The following is a 27,585-nucleotide window of genomic DNA, read 5'->3' as shown; positions in this document are numbered from 1 at the left end:
TAGGGTATTGCCATGTGAACAAGGGAGTGACTGAAGTACTGGAGAAACTAGCGTAAAAGGCTTTCTTCTTTCTTAGGGGATGGACTATTTGGGCTCCTGTCAGTATGTGCACCGTGACTTGGCAGCAAGAAACGTCCTTGTTGAAAGCGAGAACAGAGTGAAGATTGGAGACTTTGGTCTCACCAAAGCAATCGAGACCGATAAGGAGTACTACACGGTCAAAGATGACCTCGACAGCCCTGTTTTCTGGTAGTAACTTGTAACTCGTTTTCTTTAACCAGACTGTGCAGCAGAATAACTTGTCTGCTCCTGTAGACTTAGGCTTTTAGGTGTCCTGAAGATTTTCCTGTTTTGGAGCAAGGAAAAGGCACCTGGTATACTATACTTGTCTACTCTTGTGCCGTTTATTTCCTCCTGCACTTGAATGATCCATTTTCCCACGATTTTGTTATTGGTCTCCTTTAGTTTCATAGTCACTTGCTGTGTAACAGTTGTACCTTATTTACCACTTCTGTGGCATCCCAAGCCCTGTGGGCACATTAGTTTATATCCAAGGACTCTATAAATGCAGAATGTGTTAGTTCGCTTACTTTAAATGCGTACGGGTTGTGCATGTATGAGTGGATCTGTGCAGCTCTGAATAAAGTTTAACGCTGTCACGTTGTGTCCACAGGTATGCTCCAGAATGCTTGCTTCAGAGTAAATTTTATATTGCCTCGGATGTCTGGTCGTTTGGGGTGACACTGTATGAACTGCTTACATACTGCGATTCGGAGTCCAGTCCCATGGCAGTAAGTGACCGTGAAAGAAATTGCTGCTCAAGCTGCTTAAATCAGATTTTTCTCTTTTTTTAAAAAAAATTTATTGTTTTTGGAAACAAGAAGTGGAATGAATCTCTTTATCTTATGAAAACAACCCTCGTGGTTAGTCTTTCACGAAAGACCCTGTACAGAGAGAAGTTGTGGTGACTGCATGTCCTGGTGAAGAAACTGTATTTATAAATGTTACTGTTTTCTAATGTGAGTAGATGGTGCACGGTATCTGTACGATAAGCATCTACTGTTCGTTTTCATTTTGAGATTCAAATGTCATCTGAAAGTCAAATTGAAACAGCCTGGATTCGCACAGGGCGAGACGATGCGCAGCTGACTCTGGCTCTTTTCACAGGAGTTCTTGAAAATGATCGGCCCCACGCAGGGACAGATGACGGTAGCACGGCTGGTGCGTGTCTTGCAAGAAGAAAAGCGTTTGCCGCGTCCACCCAACTGCCCAGAGGAGGTAATGGATGCACCTACGCTGTGATAATGGTGTTCTTCCTTTGACGCTCAGTTAGCAGCAGAAGTACCACACGTTCATGGTTGAATAGGCCTGGCTGCTCTTGGTAGGAAAGCCTTCAGGTTTGCTGTTAGAAAGGCATTTCCAAGTTTTTTAAGCATTATTTTAAAATGTTTTTTGACACCGAGGTTCCCAAATTGCGACATCCCTTCAGAGGACTTAAGAATTTTGCTTTAGTATCTAGATCCACGTAAAATTCATTCAGAATCCTTCTGATTTTTGAAATAGAGAGTTCCTGGGTGTGCAGCAACCCAGACCGAGACGCACCTCAGCAGGGTCTCGGTTAGCAGACCCCGATGCACAGCCTGTCCTCTCCTGCCCTTGGAGGAGCCGGGAGGCAACCAGACCCTGCCCTGGGGACGGGCTGTAGACCCCCAGCCTCTGCCACAGCCGCAAGCCCAGAGAAGGCTGGAGGGAGGCTAGGGGCAGGGTGTTTCTGCCTGCCTGCGTGGCTTAGCAGCGCTGGACAACTCCGCATCGGAAGGTCGGAGTAGAACAAGGAGCTGCCCGTCCCGCTCTCCCGCGGGATCCTGGTGCCTGAACCAGTACAGCGTTCTGAGGTGCAGCAGGCTGTGGGTGCCTAGCCCCTCGCCAACAGGCACTTACCGCTGTTAAACCAGTAACTACCGAGAGGTACGTGGTAGTCGTTTTGATAAAACATCCATTCCTGAAACTGTGATGAAGCTGTTGCATTGTTTTCAGCTGTCTACGCTATTACTGCATCATCTGCACTGTCAGACAAGCATATCCCTCTACTTAAACAAAAAAACCCCAGTGGTAACAGATACTTGGTAATTCTGATCCAAATCTGAGGCATGTTTCTGTCTGTGTTCTTAATTTTGTAGTAGTGACGATCTACTCCATTCTATTTACTGGAAAACAAATTAAATGTTTCACTGCTCCTCTAAACATTTCTCTTTTTTGTTGTTAGGTGGACCAGCTGATGAGGAAGTGCTGGATATTCAAGCATGATGAACGGACCACCTTTCACAATTTGATTCAAGGATTTGAAACAATAATGAGTAAAATGTAATTCATTTTTTTATACTGTCAGTACTTTAATGTGTGTCAAAATACAAATGCCCAAGACCTTTCATTTTTTTTAACTACTGTAATTTGTACTCTGACTGTGCTAATGCGTTTAAAGGATTCTTTTTCCAACAGTTTTCCTTTTTAATTTTAGTCAACAGTTGGATCAAATGAATTAAAAGGTATGGCAGAAACAATAGCTTCAACCCTCTTTGCTGCTGTTATTGCAAGGCAGTTTTATCTTTATCTGATTATGGTCTTGCCACAATTTGAACTACGCTGATGAATGCGAACTGAAAGAGCCATGTCAAAAAATGCTGCAGTTCTCAGTGCAATCTGTAGCATTTAAAACAAGTCTGCTGTGCACACTTATTCCCTGAATAACTGAACTAGTGGACATAAGCAGACTTGATAGAGTAATTTAATAATTTTCCCATTTAATAATGGGTTTTGAGGAGGTTTTAAAAAAAGAAGTTTGGCTGACAAGTATCCTTTGTGTGCACTTAGAGTTTAGTAACAAAAAGCTAACTCTGGATTTTTATGCCAGAGGAGACAACATTATTGGCCCATCTTAACCAGGCTGCAGTTCTGAGCTCTTACATGTATTTAAAAAAAAATAAAATTGCTTGACTGTCATGTTCACAAAAACAAACAAAAAAAAGCATGGATCAGTGTGTATAGTTATGCATTTCATTGAGAAACCCAGTTTCTGGATAAATACATTTCCTTTTCCTAACTCAGCCCTCCCCTCCCACATTACACATGTCTACCCGCTGAAGTTTCTACTGTTTATGTAGCTATTGCACAAGCAACTGCTTTTCAGCTTGTACTGCCAGTGGACTATGGTGTGGTGAAATGTGCGTAGGAAATTAATTACATACTTCGGGGTAGAAAAGAAAATGGATCCGTGTACAGAATCTGGGGGAATTATCTAATATAGATAGGACTGAGCAACCGGGGCAGCTTCCCTAGGAGAGAAGAAAGAACCCCTCCAACACACAAAACAGTCTGTTACCAGTGGTGCCGTCTGACGGGTGCGTTGTACTCGTTTTTTTCGTCAATGATTTCTTTAGCCAGCAGGTTAATTCATGTTAGCAGTTCTTCTGTGAAGCTGTCATTTAGCCTAAGGTGATGAGTCTCTAAGTAACAGCATTTGCCTTCCTTTACTTAATTTGACTGACTTACAGACTCAAACCACGCACTTGGGCAGTATTCTGTTAACCAAAGGGAAACCAGTGGGACCAGATTGGGACCACGTATGTTTTATTGTCAGGACCAGATTTAGCATTCAGGCTGTAAGCAAGTCAAGTGAGGCACTGTACTCTTGTTTTGTAAACCTGTTAGGCTCCGCTAAACAGTGGTTTAACTGGAAACCTTTTGCTGACCCATCGCCTAGAACTGGGGCGATAATGTTTTCTCAAAGCATTTTCAAAATCCAGGTGCAGTGGGGAGATAGTTCTGGCAATAACAGAAAGATGTCTTTAAATATCTATCTAAATATATATATATAAAATTGTAATTATGAGCTGCAACGAGGTCAGATTTATTTTTACAGTATTACCTGTTTTTTCTGTATGTCACTTACGAACCTGATTTAAATCTGTAAGCACTTTGTTACTCTTTATACAAACAAATCTAATAAAGGTTTTTTTTTCTCCACTTGCATACTTTTTTAATCATAAATTAAACAGAGAAAGATTTTTAACTGTACCTTCCCTAGGAATGGTGATCAGAACATGTCTTCAAAATAACCTTCCCCTACATTAAAAGCTTACTTTAAAAGTAGTCCAGAGATGTTTTCTTCCCACAGAAATCCACTTTAAATGCATACCAACAATTTATTTTCATCGAAAAGTGTAACAAGTTGAGAAAGTTGCATATACAAACAGTTTGAACAAAACATTACAAGTGAATTTATCAAATACATACATGTAGAATCCCCGAAAAGCTCCTGTAACCTGCATTGCTATTTGGCTGTTGTAAGCAGTTAGTTACTGCCTGTATGCACAGTGTGTACTAGCTATACAACCCAACTGCTGAGGGAGGAGTGATTTTGATTGTGGGTTTGTTGTTTGTGGTTGGTTTTTTTTTTTTTTAACTTTGAAAATATGTATCTTTGAAAGGCAGTTTAAGACACTTTTTTAAAAAAAAATCAGTACTGAAAAATGGCTTCAATATTGTCTAGCAAGATAGATTAAGTAAGAAGGACCTGGGTTCAGTCCAAATGAATCTGCAGCAGGGTTCCAAGGCAGCAAACCCACACTGTCCATCACCAAGGGCTGGCTCATCATTTATCTGTCACAAGCACTGGATTTCCAAAGTAATGATTGCTAAGTCTTCAGCTACAAGGATTAACAGCAGAAAAGAAAGACTCTAGCCAGAGTTGCTTAATGAATAAGGTAAAAATACAAGGTTTTGTTTTAAAAAAAGGGAAACGGAAATACAATCAATCAAGCTGGGAAGCAATGTCCGTGAGGTGCCACTGCTCGGCCCCAGAGGAGCTGGGCTGGGCGATGGGCAGAGGCAGCCCCCGTCTGTGCCATCGCTGCTGCGGTTCACAGTGCATGGGTGTGAGCCCATACCGCACCCCTGGGACAGGTGAGTTGAGTGAATACCGTTTCCTTCTAGTGAGAACTACTTCATGCAAAAGGTAATATGTAAGGAGGAGTGAAAACCGGAGCCAGGATGCTCTGCTCTAGCAGGCTTTGGAGTGCAGCAAATTTCAGAAGTTAAGATGCTCGGGAAAAAGAAAAGAAATACAGTGAAGAGCAGGAAGGCAGGATTACAGACGTCATCCGAGGAGCATGTCAGTATTGCTTCTGCTCCAACTGTGAATCCTCCCGATCCAGAAGTCAGAAAAAGTACAAGAGACCGTTGATTTCTTCCACTTACAGTTACCTTTAACAGCGCTCCGCCACCTGACAGCGTTGCCAGCAGCCCTGCCTCAGTGACACGCGTACCTGTTGGAAGGAGGACGGTGCTTTGCCACATACACCGTTCTACACAGATGCATTCACAAACTGTAAATTACTTATTCCAAGGAAAAGCTGTGGATTCTTGGCCTAAAAGCAGATAAAGGTTACTTCGTTGTCCAAGTATCACCTAGCCAAATCGAATTTAATATTGCAAGGCAGCACACAGTATAGCATCTTACTTTTAACAAACATTTATTGAGAACATCACAGAGGCTCTGGTAATACATTTGGTATAGCTCCATTCCAGGATTAAGAGGAAATATTAAAAATATAAAGGCTGTAAATGCAGAACTCTTAATCCTGGAAAAAGTAAGACTGAAAAAACCTCACATTCTGAGTTAAAAAAATAAGAAAAAATTACTATCAAGACTTCATCTTTTAACTTCCTCAGTCTGAGGACTAGAGAAAGGATCAGTGTTCCCTCCACAGTATTTTTATTGCTTTCAGCCGGTAAGCTACCAAAACTCACCAAGTTAATTTGCTTTGTCAGCTTCAGCCCACTGTAACTTCCAGTGGCAGATGACAAAGGAAACACCATCCCATCCTTTCAGAAGGCAAGTCAGACTACCAAGAAATGGCTAACCTCATAGCAATACCTACCGTTTCCTTGGCAAATTTGCCTGTTACAGAGGGTTGTTCCTCTTGGGATATTCATAACCCACACAGAAAGAAGAATTATTTGTTTGAAGTTAAGGCAGCAATAAATAGCAGAGGTACGAAAAGCCTGCCTTCACACCCTAAGGCAGGAGTGATTATTTAGGTCTCAATAAACACGCTTTTTTTTTAGAGAGGATTCTCCATAACGTACTGCGGAGCCCTGAGTCTGCTGGCCAAGGTACTCCATGGGGCCAGGTTCTGGGGAAGAAATGAGGTACGAAGAGCCTCGCTTCTCGCTTCTCGCTGGAGCCACCTAAGGACAAGAAGAAAACAAGTGACACATGATCCAGAGCAAACGGTGTCAATAAATAAAGCTCCAGTCTGGGAATTAACAAGAACCAGGAGCCAGTAACCGACTCCAAAGGCCCGACTCCTTCGGCTTTAAGGTCCAGCTATACACAGCTCATGAGTCAGTGTTTGTGCCCTTTCCCTAAAAAAAAAAAACCCAACCAATCGTAAATGCATTGGTGGCCCACCACACATGCGTTTTTGTGAGGGCAAAGGGCTGGCTGGGCCAGGTGGCCGTGCTCCACAGTGCACGTTTAAAAAGCAGTAGTGTAATGGCCATGCTATTACCCTGCAGCGTCATAGCAGCTCCAACCATCTTCATCCTTTAAAGTAAGGCACCAGTGGGCCACCTTTCATTCCTCTTCCTTTTCTCTTGGAGAGCTGAATGGGTTAAACTGCCCTGGCACAGCTATCGTGGCAAGTCAGATGTCGAAGGACTTGGTTTCCAGCCGTGCCCAAGCGGGTTTGTGTTGCAGATTACAGGTAACCATATGCCTCTTGCGGGCACGAGTTCACGTGTGATACCAAAGTGAAGGAGAGAGCAGTAACGGTTCGGTTCTTTCTTTAATCAAAATTTCATCTAAATTGCCTCACTCCAATACACAGAAAGTCCTGAGGGTCCCTGAGTAGGGTTTCTGGTAAGGGCACAGGTGACCTAAAGCTGCCCCACCACCAAGGGCTTCTTGGAGTACGCAAGGCTCGGGTTCAGTTCCTCTCTGGGATCCATCAGAGCAGGACCTTGCACTATCCATGCACCTACAGCACTAGAAGCTGTACGTACCCATTAGAGCCCACTGCCCTAATCAATGACTCTTGATCACTTCTCTCTTTCCCCCAATGTGTCATTAATTTCATTACCAAATGGCTTAAACAGTCACCTTATTCTAAAAAGACTGAAGCATCTGCCCTGGAACAACCACCTGAACCTGGTCTCACCGCATCCTGCTCAACCACACCGCGTGTCCTGGGTTAAGTCTGGCTCCTAGATCAGGAGATTCAGGGTTTTGGTTCATGTTGGAGTGAATATTTTAGAAACCTTAACATGTTTCACAAACCAGGACACTAATTCCTTAACTCAATCAAAAGAACAGCTGTGCCGACCAAATGTCCCTGAGCTGAACACTTCCTAGCCATTCTGAGAAGCACCGCTTGCTAATTCACATTCACAACTCAAATTACCCTCCGCTAAGTCCAATTTCATTTTAGCATGCACTCCTATCATAAATAGGAACTTGCTCAAGGAAAGACTTTTAGTTTCCCCCCGTCCTCTCTCCTGCACTTCTAACAGCTGTGGGGATGTCACACGTGTACTGTAACCCTCCACCGTGTCCTGGCTCACGTGGCAGAGTGCACCATCACCGCTGCGTGCTTCGTACAAACCTCTGGCTGTGCTTCTTCTGAACCTCTGAAATGCAGCTCACAGAAGCCGGAGAAAAAGGGGTTGCAGGGTTGCAGCAGGCACATGCACACGAGCACACACTCTTAACCGATACAGAGCCTCTTGGGGACCAGTCTGTGTGCCCTCTTCACTGAGATTTCTCTTTTGATTCCAGGAACGAGAAAAGTACCTCGCTGCAGAGACCAACTGTACTTCTGTTGCGTCTATGCCAAGGGACCGACCGCTCTCTTTCTGCCATTTATGGCATCTGGCATTAAGACAAACTTTCAAGCAAGCTGCTCAGCATCACCTCCACAGACAAGCTTTCCTCTTTAAACTAGAAATAAACTGAAAGGTGTTAGTTAGCTCAAACCCCAGACTATCGCCTTGGCTTGTCACGATTTCACTCATTTCCAGTCCTACGGGAGCTGTTAGGAACCTGAAAGTGCTCTCTTCTGCTGCACAGAGCTAGATTTCACAGCCCATGGCAACATGTTCAGGCCTTGGCCATCTTTATCCAAAGACATGTCAAAGCCAGCTCCAGCCAGGCCTTGTCTCCTATCCAGGAGTCACGAATTGCTACAGTTCTGTGTTCCTTCTAAATCTCCTCCAAAAAATGGGAATCTCATGCCAAGTCTAAGATGCAAGTTTCTGAATGCCAGAGCATCATGTGCTGAATCCGGCTACTAACCTCTGCGCAGCAAAGGGATTTAATGCTGTGATGGAGGAGAGCCACGCAGGAGGCTGGGCCCCTAAGCTCTCCCAGATGCGACTGCTGATCTCAGCTGTGACTCCTCTCAGCATGGCCGGACACCGTGCAAAGGGCCACAAGCTGCGCTGGAGGCTGGAGCGCCAGCTCAGCGTCCCTCCAGCAGCGCTCAGAGAGATTATCATCGCTCTCATGGCTGGGGCTGGACTTCCAAAGGCAGCAGCTCGTTACGCTGATGGGCATACTTGCCTGCAGCTGCTCCAAAACAGATGACAATCTGGCTTTTAAGGTCTCTCCCATCCGTAAGAACAGGAGCAATGTGATTTACCTACGGCATGAGGGTATTAATTCCTCATTCAAAATGGTTTTCCTCCCAGGATCCAGTTAAGAGTATTACGAAGTGGAGGCTGTAGGTAACCTGGACGCTGCTTTGACTTGCTAAGTCCACTTCAGAGGTTTTATCCCAGTGGCACTCACTGCAAAACATCTGCAGGTCAGGCAAAAAACCCCATCTAAAACCAGTGTGAACTACCTCCTCCTCCTCTGTTCACTTCCTACTTTATCTGCCTCCTTCAAGGCATTTTTGCACATTCACCCTCACAGATACCATCTTTCCAAGAAGTTTGTTCACAAACATCCACCATTCCTTTGCCTGTGGGTTCTGGCGGTCTGCGGGCAGTGAGGAGCACTGATCTCCAGGGTGCTGGAGGGCTCTGAGGGGGTCTGGTGCTGGCACGCCCTGCTCAGCCACTGCTTTTATTTATCACATCCACCAGGAACTGCGTGTGAACCTGGGCAACTCGGGATCCTGAGGAGCACGGATGAAATGGAAAAGCTCTGCCTTGGCTTGTTGTGGGTCCAAAGTCCACTCGGTGGCAGCATAAGACAAATAAGAAGCGCTTCCACCAGCAGCTGGCTCGGGCTGCATCTGCAACCACTCTACTTGGTCTCTCCTCTCACCTTATTTAATGGGTTTTGTGGAGGAAGCTGCAAGCTGCCTGGCTGGTATGATCCCTGGGCTCCACTGTAAAGTGTAGGCATGACCTGCAAGCAGGTACTGTAGTCTGGGTAAGATCCACCTGTAGATTCCTAAATGCAGAATGGGATCCATGATCAACGAGAAGTTGAAAGAAAATAGGTTTAACAATTCATTTTTACTTGATATAGTAATGAGCACTCATCAGATATGAAAATATCTGAGTCACTCAATTGCTAAAAGGAGTATACTATTTAGAGCAGCTCAGGCATGCAGCAATTTCTTGAGCAAAATGTAGGATGTGGGGGACAGTTTACCTTACACAATTCCTTAAGAAAAAAGCGTGCTTCTCATCGGTCATGGAAACCTCGGGCTATATAATGGCCTGGGTGAGAAACAATCCTTCAACAGACTCACTGGGAAATAATGTTACGGTGTGCTGTTTCTTGGTAGGGGTATTTTAATACACTCTTGAGCTTTACAGGTAACTTCAGATTGTGGGATTTTAGAGAGAGGAACATTTATGCCAGATATAATCAAAAGCACGAGTATGAATCCTGGAGAGTAACTGTGCAGGGATGCCCTGCAGAAGGTGACCATGCAGTGCCATTCATCCCACGCTCTCTAGCCCCTTATTTCTGCAGTACCGACGGCAGCAGCCACTATGAACAAACAAAGCAGGTGTCCGGACTCCAAAAGCACCCTTACAGCTGATGGGAGAAACAGCCAATGGAGACAGGAAGAAAATAAAAGTATTTCTCACCTCAGAGGCTTCATTTTCAAATTCATCGACTCTTGCCTGGGTAGAGTTATATGCCTGAGCATAATGCTGATACCACTGCTGAACAGCCTCCTATAAAGGAGGAAAAAACCTCTTCCCATTAGCTGCCTACTAAGATCACTTTAAACTAAAACAATTCTTATGGCCTCACAGGACATGAGAATGAATAACAGGCAAAGCTCTCCAAGAGGCATCAAAACATGTTTAACACCAATGATAAAGTTCAAACCGAACATTTAAAACTACGTTACATGCTTGAAAGATACACAAGGCACCACTGCCTTGGCAGCGGACACAAGTACAATGTAATTTCTGTTACATGGAAGGAACAGACAGTACAAATACAGCTGAATGATGACATGTGGCACCTCTGGACCTAAGTGACATCATTTGAGTCCTTCATATTACTAAAGATAATACCAGTAACACTAATACTACAATCTGACTGATTTTTTTGGACAGTATTTTAAGGATTTCGGGTTAGGAACTAAATGAGTTTAAAGCCAATAATCAGATACAAACAAAATATTCAAGACGATGTCAGTGCTTACATGAAACACACAGCACAACGGCCCACAGGACATCTCTCTTGCTTCTCTAACCCACAACTGTCACCACATCTGACCTGACTAGGAGATGGCTCTGGCCCCTGGCAAAGCTCCCTGCTGCAGCAAACACTGGGCAGCGACCCCATCCCCTCCACCCCTCCTGACCAGGCTGAGACCCTCCTAAACCAGAACCACTCCCATGCCCACCCATGCGCCCACCCTCTGTCCTCCAGACCCATCTAACTCCCATAGCAGCCCTGCTCTACCCCAGGAGTTTTGGGGCAACACAGATTTCCTTGCCAGCAGCCTAGGAGAGGGGAGCACAGCTTGTTTCTGTCTCCCTGCCGTAGGAGAGATCAGGCGACTCCCGAGGAGGCGATGGGGACAGGGCGGGAGGAGACCTACAGCAGAGCCGGAGTGGATGCCTCAACACAGACCCAAGATTTTTATACAGATTGCCTGACAGCACTACGATCCAGTTCTTGTATTTGATTTGTATACAATTATATTTCTACACAGACTAGTGATGGCTAATGAAAATATAGAAACGTTATTTCACAGAGTATCCCGATGTCTGTGAAACCCGGTGCTTGCTCTCAGTACTGCAACGCTCTCCAGACGAGGGGCAGCCCCCCACCTTAATGGCCATGCTCTGATCACCAAATGGGGCATATGGTGAAGAAATCCCGTGCAGTGAAACCAGCTGGCAGAGACTGCAAAAATTCCTCAAGGTATACGGGAGCTTCTGATCGACAGAACACTCTCTTCTCTGGGATCTAGCCAAAGTTCAAGAAAACTTTAAAACTTCTTGGGAGGGGAAAGAGAAAAACTTCATGGTTTTGAAGACAGACAAAAGCCAAGCCAGAAATGATAAGAAGTAATTTTTTAGCAGACTGCACTGAATTCAGGTTCTCAAGAAGCAATCTTTCAATGGTTATGACACTGCAGCAGGGAATGTATAGAGGCTTTTTTTGACTGGCATTAGGTGTACTTCGTGCTAAATCTATTCTGTACACCAAAAGAGATAAACTATCAGTGAAGAGGACCTAACAAGGTTCAATCTGAAGAAGAGGGTGGGCTTTAGTTGTAGGAAAGCCTAGGAACCGCTGAAGAGTGATTCATGATGTTGGGCAATGCTGTTCAACTGCATGCCGGGCTATCAGACCACACGTGTACCAAGAAGTGCATTAAGAGTACACAGAGAAAAACAATGAGCAACTCAGGGAGGGATCTCTGAGCAGATCTCTGCCAAAGATCCTGCTACCAGAGCTCTGAGCGACAAACCAGGCTTCAGAAGTAAGCGCTGCAAAACAACGTACCTGTGTGTATTCCCCATGCTGTTGAGAGTAATTAAAATAATTTTCCATTGCGTGTTGTGATGTAGTTCCCTGAGACACAGCAGCATCCACAATGTTGTTTGAAAGTCCGGTCTGCTGTGGTGGACTAGAGGCTTTGCTGGCAATTGCTGTTCGTAACACAAAGAATACACGGTTTGTATAAACTGTACAAATTAGGTTGCACTCTTGTCTAGCAATATTCTGAGTTTAAAACAGAAATTTGCTACTTCAGATTAGGCTGTGCTCAAAATTAATCAGTGCTACTAATAATTGAAAGGCTTTCTAGAAGTTTGTCTGCATCAGTAAGCCCATTAACTCTGAAAATTGACCCTTACCAAATAAAATATTAACTATGGGGACAGATTACATTGCAATTTTAAGGCAGACTACAAAATTTCCTTAAAGATAAATGTTGTGGTCACTGGAATTACCTGCCAAACAGAATAATGATTTGCCACACTCTGGTCAAGGAAACTTGTAACTAAAACCACTTAATGTTTGCTTACCTGGAAGACATATACCAGGCAGCACACTTGCCAAATTCAAGTAGGGGTTGGTACTAAGACGTATTTCTTTTGGTGGTTCTCCTAACAGTGAAGTCTGTTTTTTCAAGGGAGTCTGTGAAACAATTGGACAGGTCAGTTTGCATTATATTCATACAACATTTGTCAGAAATAAGGTAAGTGTACCAGCAGGATTTTGAAAAAAGCTCAGCCCTATGAAATGTAACAGGAAAGCTTTTAAAATAAATACTGGGGACAATTATCTGGACACATTGCCTGTACCTTTTTCTTGTCAAATAATTTTGTAGCAATGTTTCTCTTTAGACTGTAAGTTACTAAAGGATAGTAAAAAACAAATAAACAAAAGAAAACCTTTTACACTCAAGTAAAGGAATAATAATCACCATAACAACTCCAGATGCAGGGAGGAGTTAGCATTAAGCACATGGCCAAGACAAAAATCAACTCTCTTCACCCAGAGTCACAAGCAAATAAAGGACAAATGAAACCTGGACTGGAGAGATGACCCTGTCTGCAATCTGCCCCTGTTAACACATCTTACTGATCACTCTATTTATAAGCCCTTACTTAGAAAGTGAAAATGTTTATGAGTGGAAATGAAGTGTCAGGACTGACTCACTCCTCCAAACCACCAGAAGTGTTTCCTATGAGTGACTAGGAAGGGTACACTACCAGCTTATGTGTCCTCAGCTTATGTTAGAAAAAACAGCAGAAATAAGGATGAAGCACCTATAGCAAGTTACACAGCTTGTCTGAAATACATAGCTGAAAGACGTTTATACAGTATTCTACTCCACATCTATTCTGTTCATTTTTTCAAAGCTCATTAAGAAAAAAAATTAATCCATTATTTTAATGGTTTAATACTATTTTCAGTAAAATAGTATTATTCAACAACTTTTCAAAAGCAGTGAGACCAGTTTTTAAACACAAAAAGCTTCAAGAGTGCTGAAATTCTTCATCTGGATGCAAAAGCAGGAATTTAAGATAGTGTAACCGCTCAGTATCAGCATACAGCCTGTGGTTGTCTTGCAAGGAAGCGATTTTTGCAAACTGGGCCTTCTGTATACTGATGCAGAAAAGGAAACAATTAAAACATCTACCAGGATTTCGAAAAAGAACTTTTCCTGATAAACAATATTCATAGAAATAAATGAATTATCTAGACTTCTAATGATTTAATTACATTTCCTTTTAATTAAATGAAATGCTGAAATAAAACACTGATTTTATATATGTATACAGACACACCTTATGTATTTTCTCCACGTGTATCTATACATTGGTAAAATTCCACTTCATTACAGTAAAAAATGATTTAAAAAATGAAAACTGTACTTTCTGAAGTAGGACCAAATCTGTCAAAGCTGTCTAACAAAGGCAGCCACCAATCCTCTATATAATCTAGTCACCTCAGATGCTTCAGAAAATATGTAAGGAAAACACAGATCTGATCTGAATTAAGACCGTTTCCCCATAAATGTCAAAGTATTTATGTGTATTATATAAAAAGTAAATTCTGTTGATGACAGGAAATAACTTCTGAAAAAACTAGACTGTTCTGGTTCAATTCAAATCCCATCCCATCATCCTCCTACCCCCTGCCTTCAAGGGAATAAATACTAAAACTGATACAGACTAAGAATGTGTCAGCTATGGCTAAGAGGGTACGGATTAAAGTGGAAAATTTACATACATATATATACACACACACACACACACACCCCCCACCTGGAAACCCAAAAGCCTGACATACCACCAGAATTACTCCTGATTAGTCATGAAATTCAACCACAAGTTCAATTTTCAGTCTTTAAAAGGGACATTGCCCTTGAGATAATTTCATCATCAAATACTATGAGGCATACACATGGAAAAAAAACCCTCCAGCACTGTAAAAAGATTCCTTTGTTAATTCATTTGGACCACCAAAGAGCATTATTGTTCTCTCCCTATTATTCATAACTGAAATGACCTTAAAATGTCTCATGAATGATCCTATGATCTAGCAAATTTTATAGCGAAGAACTACAATAAGCAGTTGCAGTTAACTATTAGGCATGTTAAAATAAAAAAGAGAAAATCCACACACAAGAAAAAAGAAAGTATTTGTGTTCAATGTTCCTTACCCCCAAACTTGTATCAGTACTTTTTAGTTGATTTTGTTGTTTGGCATGTCCAGCCCGCAAAGCTCCCGCAGAAAGATTTGTTAAGGTCTGATGATAAGGCTGTGATCCCGAGACAACTGCTTCGGTAGTCGATTGTTTATCTGGAGCGTTATTTTGCCCTGGTATAGCTTGTCCAACAATGTGCTGATTCGGAAAGAATGGCAGCATGCCCATCCCTGCTGCTGCTGTTTGAATTGGAGTCAGATTAGATGCTGCAGTCAACCATAAATGGAGAAACTTTTCTGTTAGACAAGATTTATCAGTACATTTTGTTTGTGGTTTTTACTAAGTGATGAGAAAAACATTTAGACATCTATTTTACAGCTGTCCCAGAACAGTGGATTCTGGCAATAATTTTTATTCTTTTACCATCCCAGGAGCAAACAACTCTATTTAAAGCTAATACAATAGAAGAAAACTCTGACTTTTCTAAACGTTTACTATGAGAAGTTACTTAGTGTTTCCTGTCACTTTCAAAAAACCTGCCAACAACATCCTGAACAATCCTGTATTGGAATAGAGGGGAAAAACACCACCTCAAATGGCATTAGTAAAACTCTTTCTACAAACAAGAGAGCTAGAAATTATTCTCCAAAATTAAAATCTAGACATTCAGAATAGGTTTCTTCCCCACCCTCCCACAAGCTTTTCCTTGCTGCTGGTTACTACCATTGCTCACACCACGTCTAGAAGCACAGAATACATGGCTCTCAGTGGAGGAAACAAAAAAGATGCAAGCAAGCAGTATCGCAACTGATCTTTCGTCATAAAAACTGAGGGCATCGCTGATGCAGAAATTTGCATTCAGAATTGACATCCATCACAGACCAGATGTTAAAGCTCTATTGCTTAATGAAATGAATCTAAAAAACCTATTTGTGGTGTCTCTTCAGCTACTCAGATCTACCTGCTTTGAAACAACAACCCCCAACATTTTGATCCTAAATAAAAACAAATTCCAAGTGTACTAAAAATAGTAGTAACTGAGCAAACAGAATATTTAACAACCTGCAAATATTCAACCAATGCCACAGCGTACTCTTTCTTCCCTGACAAACAGATGAGAGAAGCCTGGCAACAAGGCAAGATATCTCGTTTGTTTCTTGCTTAAATCAGCAGTTTACAATTGGTTATACAGCTATGTAACTTGTTACCTTGCTTATCCATATAGCTATACAACATCTATTATTGTCCAGCTCTCTGCCTGCCTTACTGTGCAGTGATAAGGTTCAAACATATTATTGCTTTTGCTACAGTGGGAGAAAATAAGGCGCATAATTTCAAGCTAAGCAATTCTACTGATTTGGTATGTAATAAAATGTCATTTACACTTAAGAGCTTCTCCACGGGTTCCCATGCCTGAACTCACTGATGGCATTACCCCTATTCCCAGTACTGTCTGAAGTAGCATTGTTGGAGGTTCTCCCAGCAAACCCGGTTTCTATAAGGAAGAATAGAAAACTGTGTAAATGATTAAAATAATGTCTGTTGCTATTTCTTATAACTTTCAAATTCAGTTAATCTTTTTAGATACACTAAACTGTTAAATTATACTAGATAAAAAAAAAAATTGTTTTAGCAGTTATAAGAATGTCCAAGGACAGTTGAAGTTAAAGCGATGACCTTACACTATTAGCCTGAATGTTTTCAATCTTCATCAGTTGCTGCTGTGGCAATGGTAGGTGAGCAGGGCTCTGCAGTAGTAAGTTAGATGTACTCCCCAGAATTGAACTCTGTGAAATTATTAAAAGAAGTGTTAGTTGACAGTCATGGAAAACAGTACATTCAGATGATACTGCTTAAAGAAATTTAAATTAGTTTCTGAGTTAATACAGCAAAGGAAAATAACTATTTACTCCACAGAACTAAATTCTTGCCTCAGTCACAGAGAGTTATTTCAAGTTCTTTTAACCCCTCTTCTGCCTAGCCCTTTTTTTTCACCTCACAACCACAAGTATGCTTTCTGATGGCTTTTAAAGGATCAAGAGTATACTCCAAATACAATCCAGACTCCATTGCAGACCCTGTGTCTAAGCCAACAGGGAAAGCTAAATGTGTTTGAAGCCTCTGCAGACAGACTAGATAGGGGAGTTACCTACAGTGCCAATAAGAAAGATGAGACACGAGGCTTCAGGGGATTACAAGGTCTATGAATAAGGACTTCATTGTTCGTTAACATTTGCATTGTGCCTTGCATCGCAATTCTAATACATTATCGCCGCCAGATATCTATACAGTTTACAGGACTTGGCTGTAACCGGCAGGGACTCTCATCCCTTGCTTTACAGTTACCAAACAGTATCTTTACTTTCAAAGAGGAATATCCGGATATGTTTTTCCAGCCTTTTTAGTGGCAACTACCTACATGAAATTCTATTCCAGAACCATTAAAAAGCTTACAAATCACAGTGCCTACAGATTGTCAAGTCTATAAAATATTAATATTCTTCATTCAAAAAATTCTGGATCAGTTTGCCACCAGAATTGAGCCACTTAATCAACAACTTTGTCGCACCATGTTCAGACTCGGCTACTGGTATATTCAGCATTATGTGCTCTGGCTAGCACAGTGGCTTAAAAGAAACCTTATGCCCACTCTGGATCACAAAAGCACATTATGATTCATGCTAGCTGAACACAGGCTTGAAACTGTCTTTCTGGCAGCAGCTCCTGAGCACGATTTGCCAGGCAAAACATAGGTTGCTCTACAAACCTTTTTGTACAGTGGTGCAAGAATAGATATATGGGACATTGACTGTGTCAAATCACAATGAGTATAGCCTTCCTAATTTTTTTTGAAATTTCCTACATAGGAAAGATCACCAAACCCAGGTAATTAAGATGGAACCCAAAAAGAAGGCAGCTCTCCCGATGCATGGCTTTGCAGATTTTGCAGCCTCCTGCAAAACACCTCACAAGTATTTTCAAGCCTAGGTTGTGTCTCTATGTGGCAGGGTCAAATTCCCTAGGAAAAAAACCTCTGTGCCTATAGTATGGTCTTCTGGACTCATAATGTGCAATTTAAAACAAAAAAAGTGCCATATCTAGATTAGTTATGCATCTGCTATTTTAATTGTCCTAAGCAATTTCCAGTAGAAATTATCCCAGGCTGTTTATTGTAACCAATACCAATGGTTGTTCCCTCTAAACTTCATTACGTCAATGAAGAAAATGTATTAGTTCAATTGCAAAACTTTCAGAAATACAAGAGTGGAAAATCAGTTAATAAAGATATAATAAACTGCTGGATGACTCAGGAAAACACATCACTGAGAAAGTTTAAAATGCATTATTTTGGCACATGATAACTGTAACTAAGAGAAATTAAAAGAAAGAAGTTGAAAGTTGTGCTACCTCCAGAGTTGAAAGATTACTGGGTAAATAACCCATTTGTTCAAATTCTCCTCTGTTGAATCTTTTATTATAAATTATTTTATAATGATGTGGCATAATCATCCTAAAAATGCTGTTTCTTCTCATTATATTACTTTACAAAACCTTGAATATAAAATAGCAAAACCAACATACACAGGAAGCTGAATCAGTGTGTGACTGGGGAAGCGGGGAGAGAGTCAAGCCAAGACGCTGTGTGTTCCTCTATCTTGTGACAATACTGAATTTCAAGACAATAAAAATAGTGACCTGGTTCTCTGGCTTTAGAGAATGCTCTGAAATAAGTCACTGAGTAACAGAAAAATGTGCCTAACAGAAGGAATTGGGATAATCAAATAATTCTCAACAAAATTCAGGCTATTAGACCAGGTTTGGAGCTAATTAAATGACAGGAAGCTCCCTGGAAGAGAATTAGACTTGTAAGTCTCTCTAAAGAGAAAACACTAAGTTGTTTGGCTGCAGCACTCTTGAGCCAAAAAACACTGGATCATCATCAATCACACTGTTAACTGTGTAAAACATGCCTGTCTCCAGCTGCGATTAGAAAACATTCACATTGCCTTCCAAGGAAGCATAGACTCTCTAAGGCTGAAGAGAGAGCAGCACTAACTAAATATACCAATTGAAAATGTCACTTAAATAAAAGAAGTACAAGCAAGGAATGATGTATTTTTTCATTGTACAGGACAAAAGCAATTCATTTGAGGGGGCAAAATTAAGTAGTATTTATTCAAAATGAATATATTCACCTACCAGTTTTTAGCAGAAAAAAAAAGAAAGGCTAAATATACTTACACAAGGAGTATCTCTGCATTTTAATTTGGTCTTTTTTAAGATCTGTAAGTCTGTGTTTGCCAAAAGAACAGCAGAAATAACAACTAATACTTGAGGGGATTTCATTTCTTAAATGGGAATTTCTGAAACATCAGAATTAGTAAGTCAAAGTGACTGACTCCAGTCCTTCATAGGTACTTATGAAAATCCCCGCCATGAATATTAAAGGCAAATTTTGGCTGCTGGCAGAGCTGGAGAAATCTCTGACAGAACCTCAATGCAAGGCGGAGGCCAGGCAGGCTGCTGGCCAAGCGCACTGCTGCAGGGAGGGGTTCTGGTTGTGGGTGCTACTCTAGCATGTTCTCATCACCAATTTCTTCGGCAAACTCATCCCAAATATCCGGTATAGTATCTTTCAGAAATTCTGGTGTCCATATGGAAGTCGCGTCAACTTTACAGTGAATTACAGATACTCCGAGAACACTTTAAACAGCTTATAACCTTGAGGGTTTTTTGACTAAGAAGTAACATCTGCAAATCACTATTTTTTTATGGCATATATAGCACATGTTAGTCCCTGCAACCTTTAAAATGAAGATAATGATGCTAAGCTTGTTGGCTTGAATAAGATAAAACAATCAAGTCTCTCTACAGGAAGTGTGTATGAGCAGTTCCAAGAGAAATGGATGTGCCATGCTCCTCGAGTGCTAATTTAAAGAGGATTTTTTTGGCCCGTAATGGCAAGTTGTCTCTACATCAGCAGGTGTTAGCAAATCAAAAGCTCAGTTAAGATAAAATAACTCACTTGTGGATAGTATGCACAGTCTGCTCGTACATCCCCATAGGCATCTCATAATAAAGTGCTTTTCTTAAACATAGCTTTAATGAGAACACTTGATTTTAGTTGTAATTTCTTAAAACTTTGAGAATATTTTTCATGCTAAGATCTGCACAAATATGTATTTTGACAAAAGTTTTTTTTGTCACGTACCTGATGAATTTTATTCAACTGCAAAAAAGGTGTGCCAACTGCTGAATTTATAAGGTGAGGTAAACCTGCAGATGCTCCAAGAACTGTTTGAGAAACACAAGACAAAGTAGCAGTGTTTTATAAGTTAGGCAAGTAAAGATCTTCAAAAGAGTTATTCTCTATTTTTCAGATTTGGTTTCCACAAAACTTTCCAGTATACTAAAGGTCACTATAATTAAATCTTTCAATACACCCAGCTTTGATCTGCAATTAACAGCATTAGAGATCAAATGTACTGTCATGGAGCTCCTCTAAAGCTGAGAGTTTCGCTCAAAGAGGCAGAAATGTCTGCTGTTGACTGCAAGACCACAGCATTATCTAAAGTGCTTTGACACTTCAGCATTAGCTAAAGTGTTTCTTCAATAAAGTGCTCACTTCACACACAATTTGTGTATCTTCTGTCAGTAGACTATGTCACAAACTCTTAGCTGTCCCCCACTTGACTCTTCAAATTATCTGTTCTCATTCCTGTTCCGAATACTTTCTCCATTTGAAATGTGCTAAAATTGTTTTTAATATATTTGTTCACATCCATCCTAATGAGAAGGCAGAGAAATGGTTTTGGCTAATGCCGTTATGAAATGCTGTGTATGACTATGGTAGCATCCAAGTGAGTAAAGATTTACATTGGAAACAATAAGAGAAAGACTCAGGCTGCAAAATTCAGATCTAGAATCAGATTTAAAGTTGCCATTTTAATGACTGCAAAAGACATTTCATTTTAAACCCATTTCTAATATAAACACTCAGAGACCACAGAGTTAACGTGAGGACGTTTTTAGGTAACGCTAAATTTTACCCAGACACAATAGTGTACAAATCCCCCTCTTGCTTTTGCTTTCATAAAATGCAAAAGTGTCTACACAGACACACTGAAACAGTGTCTGCACAGATTTTAAAATAGTATTCCTGCTTCCCTCCTTTGCTGAAAGCCTTGTGTCCTGGTTTCAGCTGGGACGGAGTTAATTTTCTTCTTAGTAGCTGGTGCAGTGTGTTTTGGATTTAGTGTGAGAATAATGTTGATAATACACTGATGCTTTAGTTATTGCTAAGCAGCACTTACCCTAGGTTAAGGATTTTTCAGTTTCCCATGCTCTGCCAGCAAGCAGGTATACAAGAAGCTGGGAGGGAGCGTGGCCAGGACCGCTGACCTGAACTAGCCAAAGGGATATTCCACACCGTAGAACGTCGTGCTCAGTATATAAACTGGGGGGAGTTGGCTGGGAGGGCCAGTTGCTGCTCGGGCATCAGTCAGTGGCTGGTGAGCAACTGCATTGTGCATCACTTGTTTTTTTTCTTGTGGTTTTTTTTTTTTTAATTATTTTATTATATTCCTTTTCATTACTACTATTATTATTATATTTTATTATTGTTGTTGTTAGTATTACATTTTATTTTACTTTAGTTATTAAATTGTTCTTATCTTAACCCACGAGTTTTACTTTTTTTCTGATTCTCCCCCCCATCCCACTGGGAGCGGGGGCAGTGAGCGAGCAGCTGCATGGTGCCTAGTTGCTGGTTGGGCTTAAACCACCACACCTTGTATCACCAAGAACAGGGTTTTACTTTTTTTTAACTCAGTTTTAAAACAACTTACCAGGTTTAACAGCATGTCCACGCAACTGGGGCTGCAGTAGCATTTGCAACATTGCTGGATTATTAAAACTTTTCATAATCTGCACTGGATTTGGCTCTGGAAGCAAGCCTTTCCTGTTGTTCCTCATCTCCAATTAAGAGAGATACAAAAAATGTTAGAATCAGGAGAAAACAGAGAATACATTTAAATCCCTCAAAATCGTGTGCTGGTAATGTACGTATTTCATTTTACGCAGAAATCTCCTTCCCTGTGTCCTGCTCCTTTCCATGCTCCTTTTCCCTCAACTGAAACGCCTAACAAACTATTTCCCCAAAACTTCAAGCATATTATTTTTCCTGAGACACGTTTCTTTTTTTCCCTTCAACCAAGAGAGAGCTATCAATAAAGGAGAATATGAAAGGCACTTTTAACATGAACACCACATACTATCTTATAATAGCACTACTCATCTCTTTTATAAAGATGTGGGCTAAAGCTAGCCAAAGTAATGAGACTGTTCTGCTTTTACTTTTTAAGACAGCTTCATGTAACACTTGTCACATCCAGTGTTCTAGGAAATAATTTGATAAGACATGTGGGTGTAAAAAGCTTTCTTCTAGATCGAGCATGAAATTAAACTATTTCTCCTACCTTGAAATTTATCTTAAAATTGACAAATGCTTGCCTCTCTGTTTCAAACTAAGTTTTAGCTTGTCAAATGACTCCACTTCCAGTTACTTTTGTTTTGAACTGGAATAATTAAATTTAATAAAATCCCAGAGCTATGTAAGTACAACTTTGTGATATCTTATGGCCATACTTTACCCCTCCTCCTTGCAGAATATGGCCATGCTTTTCCTGGGAAGGAGACTGAATTGGGCTGACTAGACCAAAAAAAAAAAAAAAAAAAAACCCACAAAAAACAGGCTAATGCTTTCAAAAGCTTGGCTTGTTTTCCTAATGCAAAGCAGATGAATCCCTCTGACCCTTCAGGCTGCTCAAGGTGTACCAAACTCATTCTGAAAACAGATTTGGAAATATCTTACCATCCTTTGCGCTGCTATAAGTGCTGCTAACGTGCTTCTGCCTGGCGCTCCCGGAGCACAGTACGACACCTGGACTCTCTTTCCTTTGATAGTCATGCCATTGGTGACTTCTTGTACTTTCTCAGCCTGCTCTGCAGTTTCATACTCAACCACCGCAAAGTCACCAATATAACTATCTTCATCCTGAGCAAACTGAAACAACATTTCACAATACACTGAACAAAATGGAGAATTTCAGGAACTGCCTTGCAGAATTTTCACCTATCCCTTGCAAAATACTTCACAAACAGCTGACACCCTATGTTAATGCCTACCCAAATCAGTATGTTTCTTTCTCAAACGTGCTAGATATAAGTTGAATATCATATCTTCACATGATACTTGGCATGCATGCTCTTGAATTACCACCTTCACTTCAATTTAATCTCATGGAGAACCCAAGCTATAAAATGTATTTATTTAACACATATTTCCAGAATAAAGAAAGAAATAAGAAATAAATTGTAAAAACAGCTGTATGGTACAATAATTTTTATTTTTATTTTGCAGGATAAGAATTATAAACTCATTATTGTTCAGTTTTTAAGCCTACAATAATAAAAATGTAATTCATCAGACTACATGATAGTTGTTGAAACATGTAACAATGCAAATTCCACCCATATATACTGCCTTTTAGGAGAATATGAAGTCTGTCGTTGTATTTAATGCCAAGAGAAGCTGCCAGACTGATCAATCAAGCAGACTGGAAACAGGCTTACATGTCAAACAATGCTCTGTCCTTTGTTTGCAGAGTTTTATAGCAGAATGAGCAGATTTAAATCAAGCAAAAAAGGGGGGTGAGAAGGGAGGGAATAACTAGCTTTGATGTGGAAGAGAGCAAATCTCCTCTGGATTTCACTGGATAACATCAACCTATTCCCAACTATGAGGTCCCACAAACTTATATTAACAATCGAAATATAAATCGCAAAGATTTTGAAGAAAAATAGGGTGGTCAGATCTTTAATGTCACTGTTAAAGACTGGCCTCTGGGAAGAGCTCTGGAGAACACACATATTTTGATATATAAATACGCACATAGCTATGTATGTATGTATGCGGGCAGGAGTGTCTGTGTGGAGAAGCATTATATTTTATTTTGACATCAGTTTAGCTGCACTGGTAAAGACCTGAAGTACTTGTGAAAAGAATGGTTTGCAGCTATGGAACATATCATAGTTCCATGCACAGTTAAAAACTCCCTTAACATGTGAAAGGCAGCGATCAGTATTGCGAACAGATCGGGAATTTTTAAACTTCCTAAGTAAACAGGTACTGAAGAAAAGCCCTCTGTCCCTATCTAGGTAACAGTAGAGACCTTCTAGTGACAATTTCAAGTTGACATAAGAAAGGAATGAGGTTTTCTGGTCCATTTTGTTGAAGCAAAGGACAAAATGTGTTCCTGTAAGTCCTAGGAAAAGCCATTTTTCTAAGACCCACGTATAAGTATCTGGCTTCAGCTCTTCCTGACAGAACATTTCTATTGTCAATAGAGGAGAAATCAATTTATTTTTAAAAAATGGTAACTTTGGAAAAAAATGAAATAAACCAGAGTTTATTTCATGAGTTCAGCTAAGAATTTTAGGTAAAAGATCATATTTACACGACGAAATACTGCATCAATTACCAGCAGAACTAAGCCATGAAAGCAGCACAAGACAGCTAGGTTAAAGAAGCCACACCAGGAGATGGGCAAAATGATCAAAGTGACCTTACTGGAGGGACAATCTGAATGCACGAGTGGTGTGAAGGCTGGACTGGCCAAGACTAGAAAAAGGAAGGAAGAGAGAGACTGTAGTCACGAAGATGTAAAATAACAACAGTATGAACAAGCATTTTAATTGTTTCTCTAAAAATTCCAGGAGTTTTCCAGGCAAAGGCACTTCTCCTAGTCATTCTCTATTGAAATCCCCTCCCCACCCAGTATTCTGCTACCCTGTCCTCTCCTAGTTTTCCTCTTACATCTCTACCCATCATGTCACACCCCCCTCCTTGCTTTTTCCACAGTTTCTTGGGTCTTCCTCCTCCGTTCTTTGAACTTAATTTTTAGGTCACCTCACTCATAAAGCCCTGATTAATTAGCACTATTGTGATGAAAATTCATCCACTGTCTTCCCTTTTTCATCTGTCAAATTTGAACTACTTGTTTACCTACCTCCACCCTCATACCTTCCCTCTCTGGAGGGCCGATTCCCCCCTTAGCACATGGGGTTCGCCTCCATCACTCACCCATTACGTCTGCAAACCAGCACCTCTGCTGCCTCTCCCTGCCAGCCCTCGAAGCAGAGCCTCCCTTACCAGTCAGTACCTGTTGGATGCCCAGTGGAAACATGAGGCATGACTGAGAATAAATCACGTTTATTCTCTGAAAGTCACTGAGAATAAATCGTAAGTTATCATAAGTAAACCTATTTTTCTTCTATTATCATACTTCTACGATCTACCTATTAGTCTATTACACAGTGTGTTTATACAAGTGATAGGTAATATGAGAACGTGCCAAAAATGTTTTCTTGGATATCATTTTGACTGGCTGCCTATTTCCTAATTCAAAAGCATACTGTTTATTTCCTGTATTTTACAGAAACATGTATTTAGTGCCATTTACTGATATAATGCATACAAAACTAGACCCTCCTCACCTACACCCGGTGTGACACATGTATCGTTACGATCTAAGAAGGAAGGTAAAAGTCAATTTTTAAGTGCCTCTAACTGCACAGTGCAATACTGTTAGTGAAAACTCTTTATCAAAGAAGCCTGTGATTCTTTGAACCTCAGAATTTTTAAAGGGTGTTGAAAAATTGTTGCGGAGGCTGCTAACAGCCTCCAGATTATCTGACAGCTGGAAAAAAGCCCTGAAGTAGAAGACTTTAAAAAGATCAATCTGGTTAGCTAATTAAACAAAGATTCAGCAAGTAACTTGATTACAGCATTTAATACCTTCTTACAGGAAGAAAATAGTGGGGAGCAAAGGCTCCTCAATCGAGTCATCAGTGAGGTGAAGCTGAAGCCAGATACATTCAACTGAAGAAAACAGACACAAGTGCAAAATAACAAGGGTCAGGCAGTCAGTTTCTGGAAAGAGTTACTTCCAATTTATGCTTCTCCTGGTATATTTGGATCAAGCAAGTATAAGGATATACTTTAGCCAACTACTAAGTACTGGAGCTTGAAAAGAGCACTAGGGAAAATGTGATGGCCTGCAGGTGGTCAGACTAGACAGCCTGATGGACCTCCTGGTCTTAGATGCTGAGAATCTCTGGTTACTTATCCCTGAAGCTAATCCCTGAGCAGCCGTCCAAGATACTTAGGAAAAAAAAAACCCAAACCAAACAACTGAAATCACCCCCAACTGTGTAACTATAAAGCAAGCTTTCTTTCTACTGCCTGTTTATGGTACGCTGGTGCGCACCACTTCTATGAGCAACATTTTATTTGTGGTCTAGTATCTCACAAGCCATGATGATGAGAAGGAAACCTTTACACTTGGAAAGGCTAGTAAGGATCTACCTCTTCTGTACCAGCAAGCTTTCCAAAAGATCTACCACTTCTATCACTGGCAAGCCCAGCCAACAATGAGATCCCAAGCCTGTATCTTCTCCAGTTCGGGAAAAAACACATGAGATATTTGCAAAAATTTCTTAAAGAAATTATATACATATATATATATGTGTGTGTGTGTATATATATATATGTATTCTTGATAATCCAAACTGTTGCACTTGTGGTATTCATACACTCTGGCTTTCTTTACTGAGCAATAAAACCATCATCAATGTTTACTTTAAAAGCTTTCTAAAATATTTCTAAAATTATTTTCAATAAAATACATGAGGAGGGGATGTGTTATAAACATTTTATTGGTGCTTCACAAGAGTGGTCTCCTGCCAAATTCCCAGATGACATCAACCAATCACTGCAAACCCATACCAATAAAGCATCTGTACCACATCGTATACTGCAATGCAGATGCATAACTATTCACTACTTAAACGAGAAATAAAAGGGTAAGAGAGCAAGTAGTGAAGGTGCAAATACAGAGCTACTTAAATCACAACCGTAATCTTGCAAAAGATACAAATTCAACATACCTGGCAGAAAACAGGTTTATACTTTAGTGAGAAAGCTTGGATCAGTTCTTTTGAATCACCGTAGTCTTTTTGAAATTTATCTACGCAAAGGCACTTGGAGTGAATAAGATTTGTCGTCAGCTGGTTCACATCCATCCACTGTGCAAAGAGAGTGCTCTCGTCTAACTGTTTCCCCAGAAGTTCCAGTCTCGCCTTTGCAGCAGAGTCCTTCTTCATATATTCCACAAAACCATAGCCCTTTGAATGGCCAGTAACTTCGTTATAGACCAAAAAACACCTCTCGACATTGCCATACGCACGCACAAGTTCTTCAAACTCTTCTAATGTAAATGAAATGGGCAAATTAGTAATGCAAAGCAAAGCATCTGTTGGTTGGAGTTGCACGGATATTTCTTTTCCCCGAAGAGAATACTGGTGAAATTTCCGAATCGCGTTTTGAGCCTGCTCTCCATTTAACAGAGTAACGAACGCTGTAAGACCAAAACAAGTTAAGTCACCTACAACTGCTTCTCTCCAGATACAGAGGTAATTACTATACCTCTCCCTCCCCTAAAACCCACCAGTGTGTGTCAAAGGAAAAATAAAAATTTGGGATTTACCCTGAAGATGCAATAGGTAGGGATATGCTATATTATATATATATTTTAAAATCTGACATTATCAACTGGATGAGTATTTAACTAAAGGAGTGACTACAGAAACACAAGTACACACAACCTCACTACTTGTAACACAAAAAAAGTTTATATTTGGGAAACAGAAAACAATTAAATTTTATGCTGAAGTCAACAAATTACTGATCCTACGGAATTTCTTTGATGACAGCATCCATAAATTCTCACAGCGGGGTTTCTGGATCTTTTTTGGGTTTTCAGTCATAAAGCATTTCACACAATCACAGAATCACAGACTGTGAGCATGAGGA

General features: G+C 40.6%; 2 protein-coding genes across 9 annotated transcripts in view; one reads left to right on the top strand and one right to left on the bottom strand.

Annotated features, from left to right (window-relative positions):
• Positions 1-4,023, top strand: part of JAK1 (Janus kinase 1) — a 63,999-nt gene extending 59,976 nt beyond the window's left edge. For all 5 annotated transcript variants that reach the window (XM_052800382.1, XM_052800378.1, XM_052800379.1 and 2 more), the window contains exons 22-25: positions 77-249; positions 674-791; positions 1,168-1,278; positions 2,267-4,023. In XM_052800382.1, coding sequence (XP_052656342.1) covers positions 77-249; positions 674-791; positions 1,168-1,278; positions 2,267-2,368 — 504 coding nt within the window. In that variant the 3' untranslated portion in view covers positions 2,369-4,023. The remainder of the gene's footprint in view (positions 1-76; positions 250-673; positions 792-1,167; positions 1,279-2,266) is intronic.
• Positions 4,024-4,182: 159 nt separating this feature from the next.
• Positions 4,183-27,585, bottom strand: part of RAVER2 (ribonucleoprotein, PTB binding 2) — a 49,702-nt gene continuing 26,299 nt past the window's right edge. Inside the window, exons 3-14 of one of the 4 annotated variants that reach the window (XM_052800383.1) lie at positions 26,661-27,130; positions 22,525-22,716; positions 21,500-21,626; positions 19,864-19,946; positions 16,334-16,438; positions 16,035-16,146; positions 14,667-14,890; positions 12,520-12,631; positions 11,996-12,141; positions 10,111-10,200; positions 9,332-9,460; positions 4,183-6,249 (exon numbers count right to left, since the gene is read on the bottom strand). In XM_052800383.1, the coding sequence (XP_052656343.1) occupies positions 6,103-6,249; positions 9,332-9,460; positions 10,111-10,200; positions 11,996-12,141; positions 12,520-12,631; positions 14,667-14,890; positions 16,035-16,146; positions 16,334-16,438; positions 19,864-19,946; positions 21,500-21,626; positions 22,525-22,716; positions 26,661-27,130 (1,937 nt within the window). In that variant the 3' untranslated portion in view covers positions 4,183-6,102. The remainder of the gene's footprint in view (positions 6,250-9,331; positions 9,461-10,110; positions 10,201-11,995; positions 12,142-12,519; positions 12,632-14,666; positions 14,891-16,034; positions 16,147-16,333; positions 16,439-19,863; positions 19,947-21,499; positions 21,627-22,524; positions 22,717-26,660; positions 27,131-27,585) is intronic. The other 3 variants (XM_052800384.1, XM_052800385.1, XM_052800386.1) reach the window with 3 other exon arrangements.

This window comes from Harpia harpyja, chromosome 11 (assembly GCF_026419915.1).
Source record: "Harpia harpyja isolate bHarHar1 chromosome 11, bHarHar1 primary haplotype, whole genome shotgun sequence".
Lineage (NCBI taxonomy): Eukaryota > Metazoa > Chordata > Aves > Accipitriformes > Accipitridae > Harpia > Harpia harpyja.
Note: the sequence above shows the minus strand (reverse complement) of the source record. Positions and strands in the feature narration are given on the sequence as shown.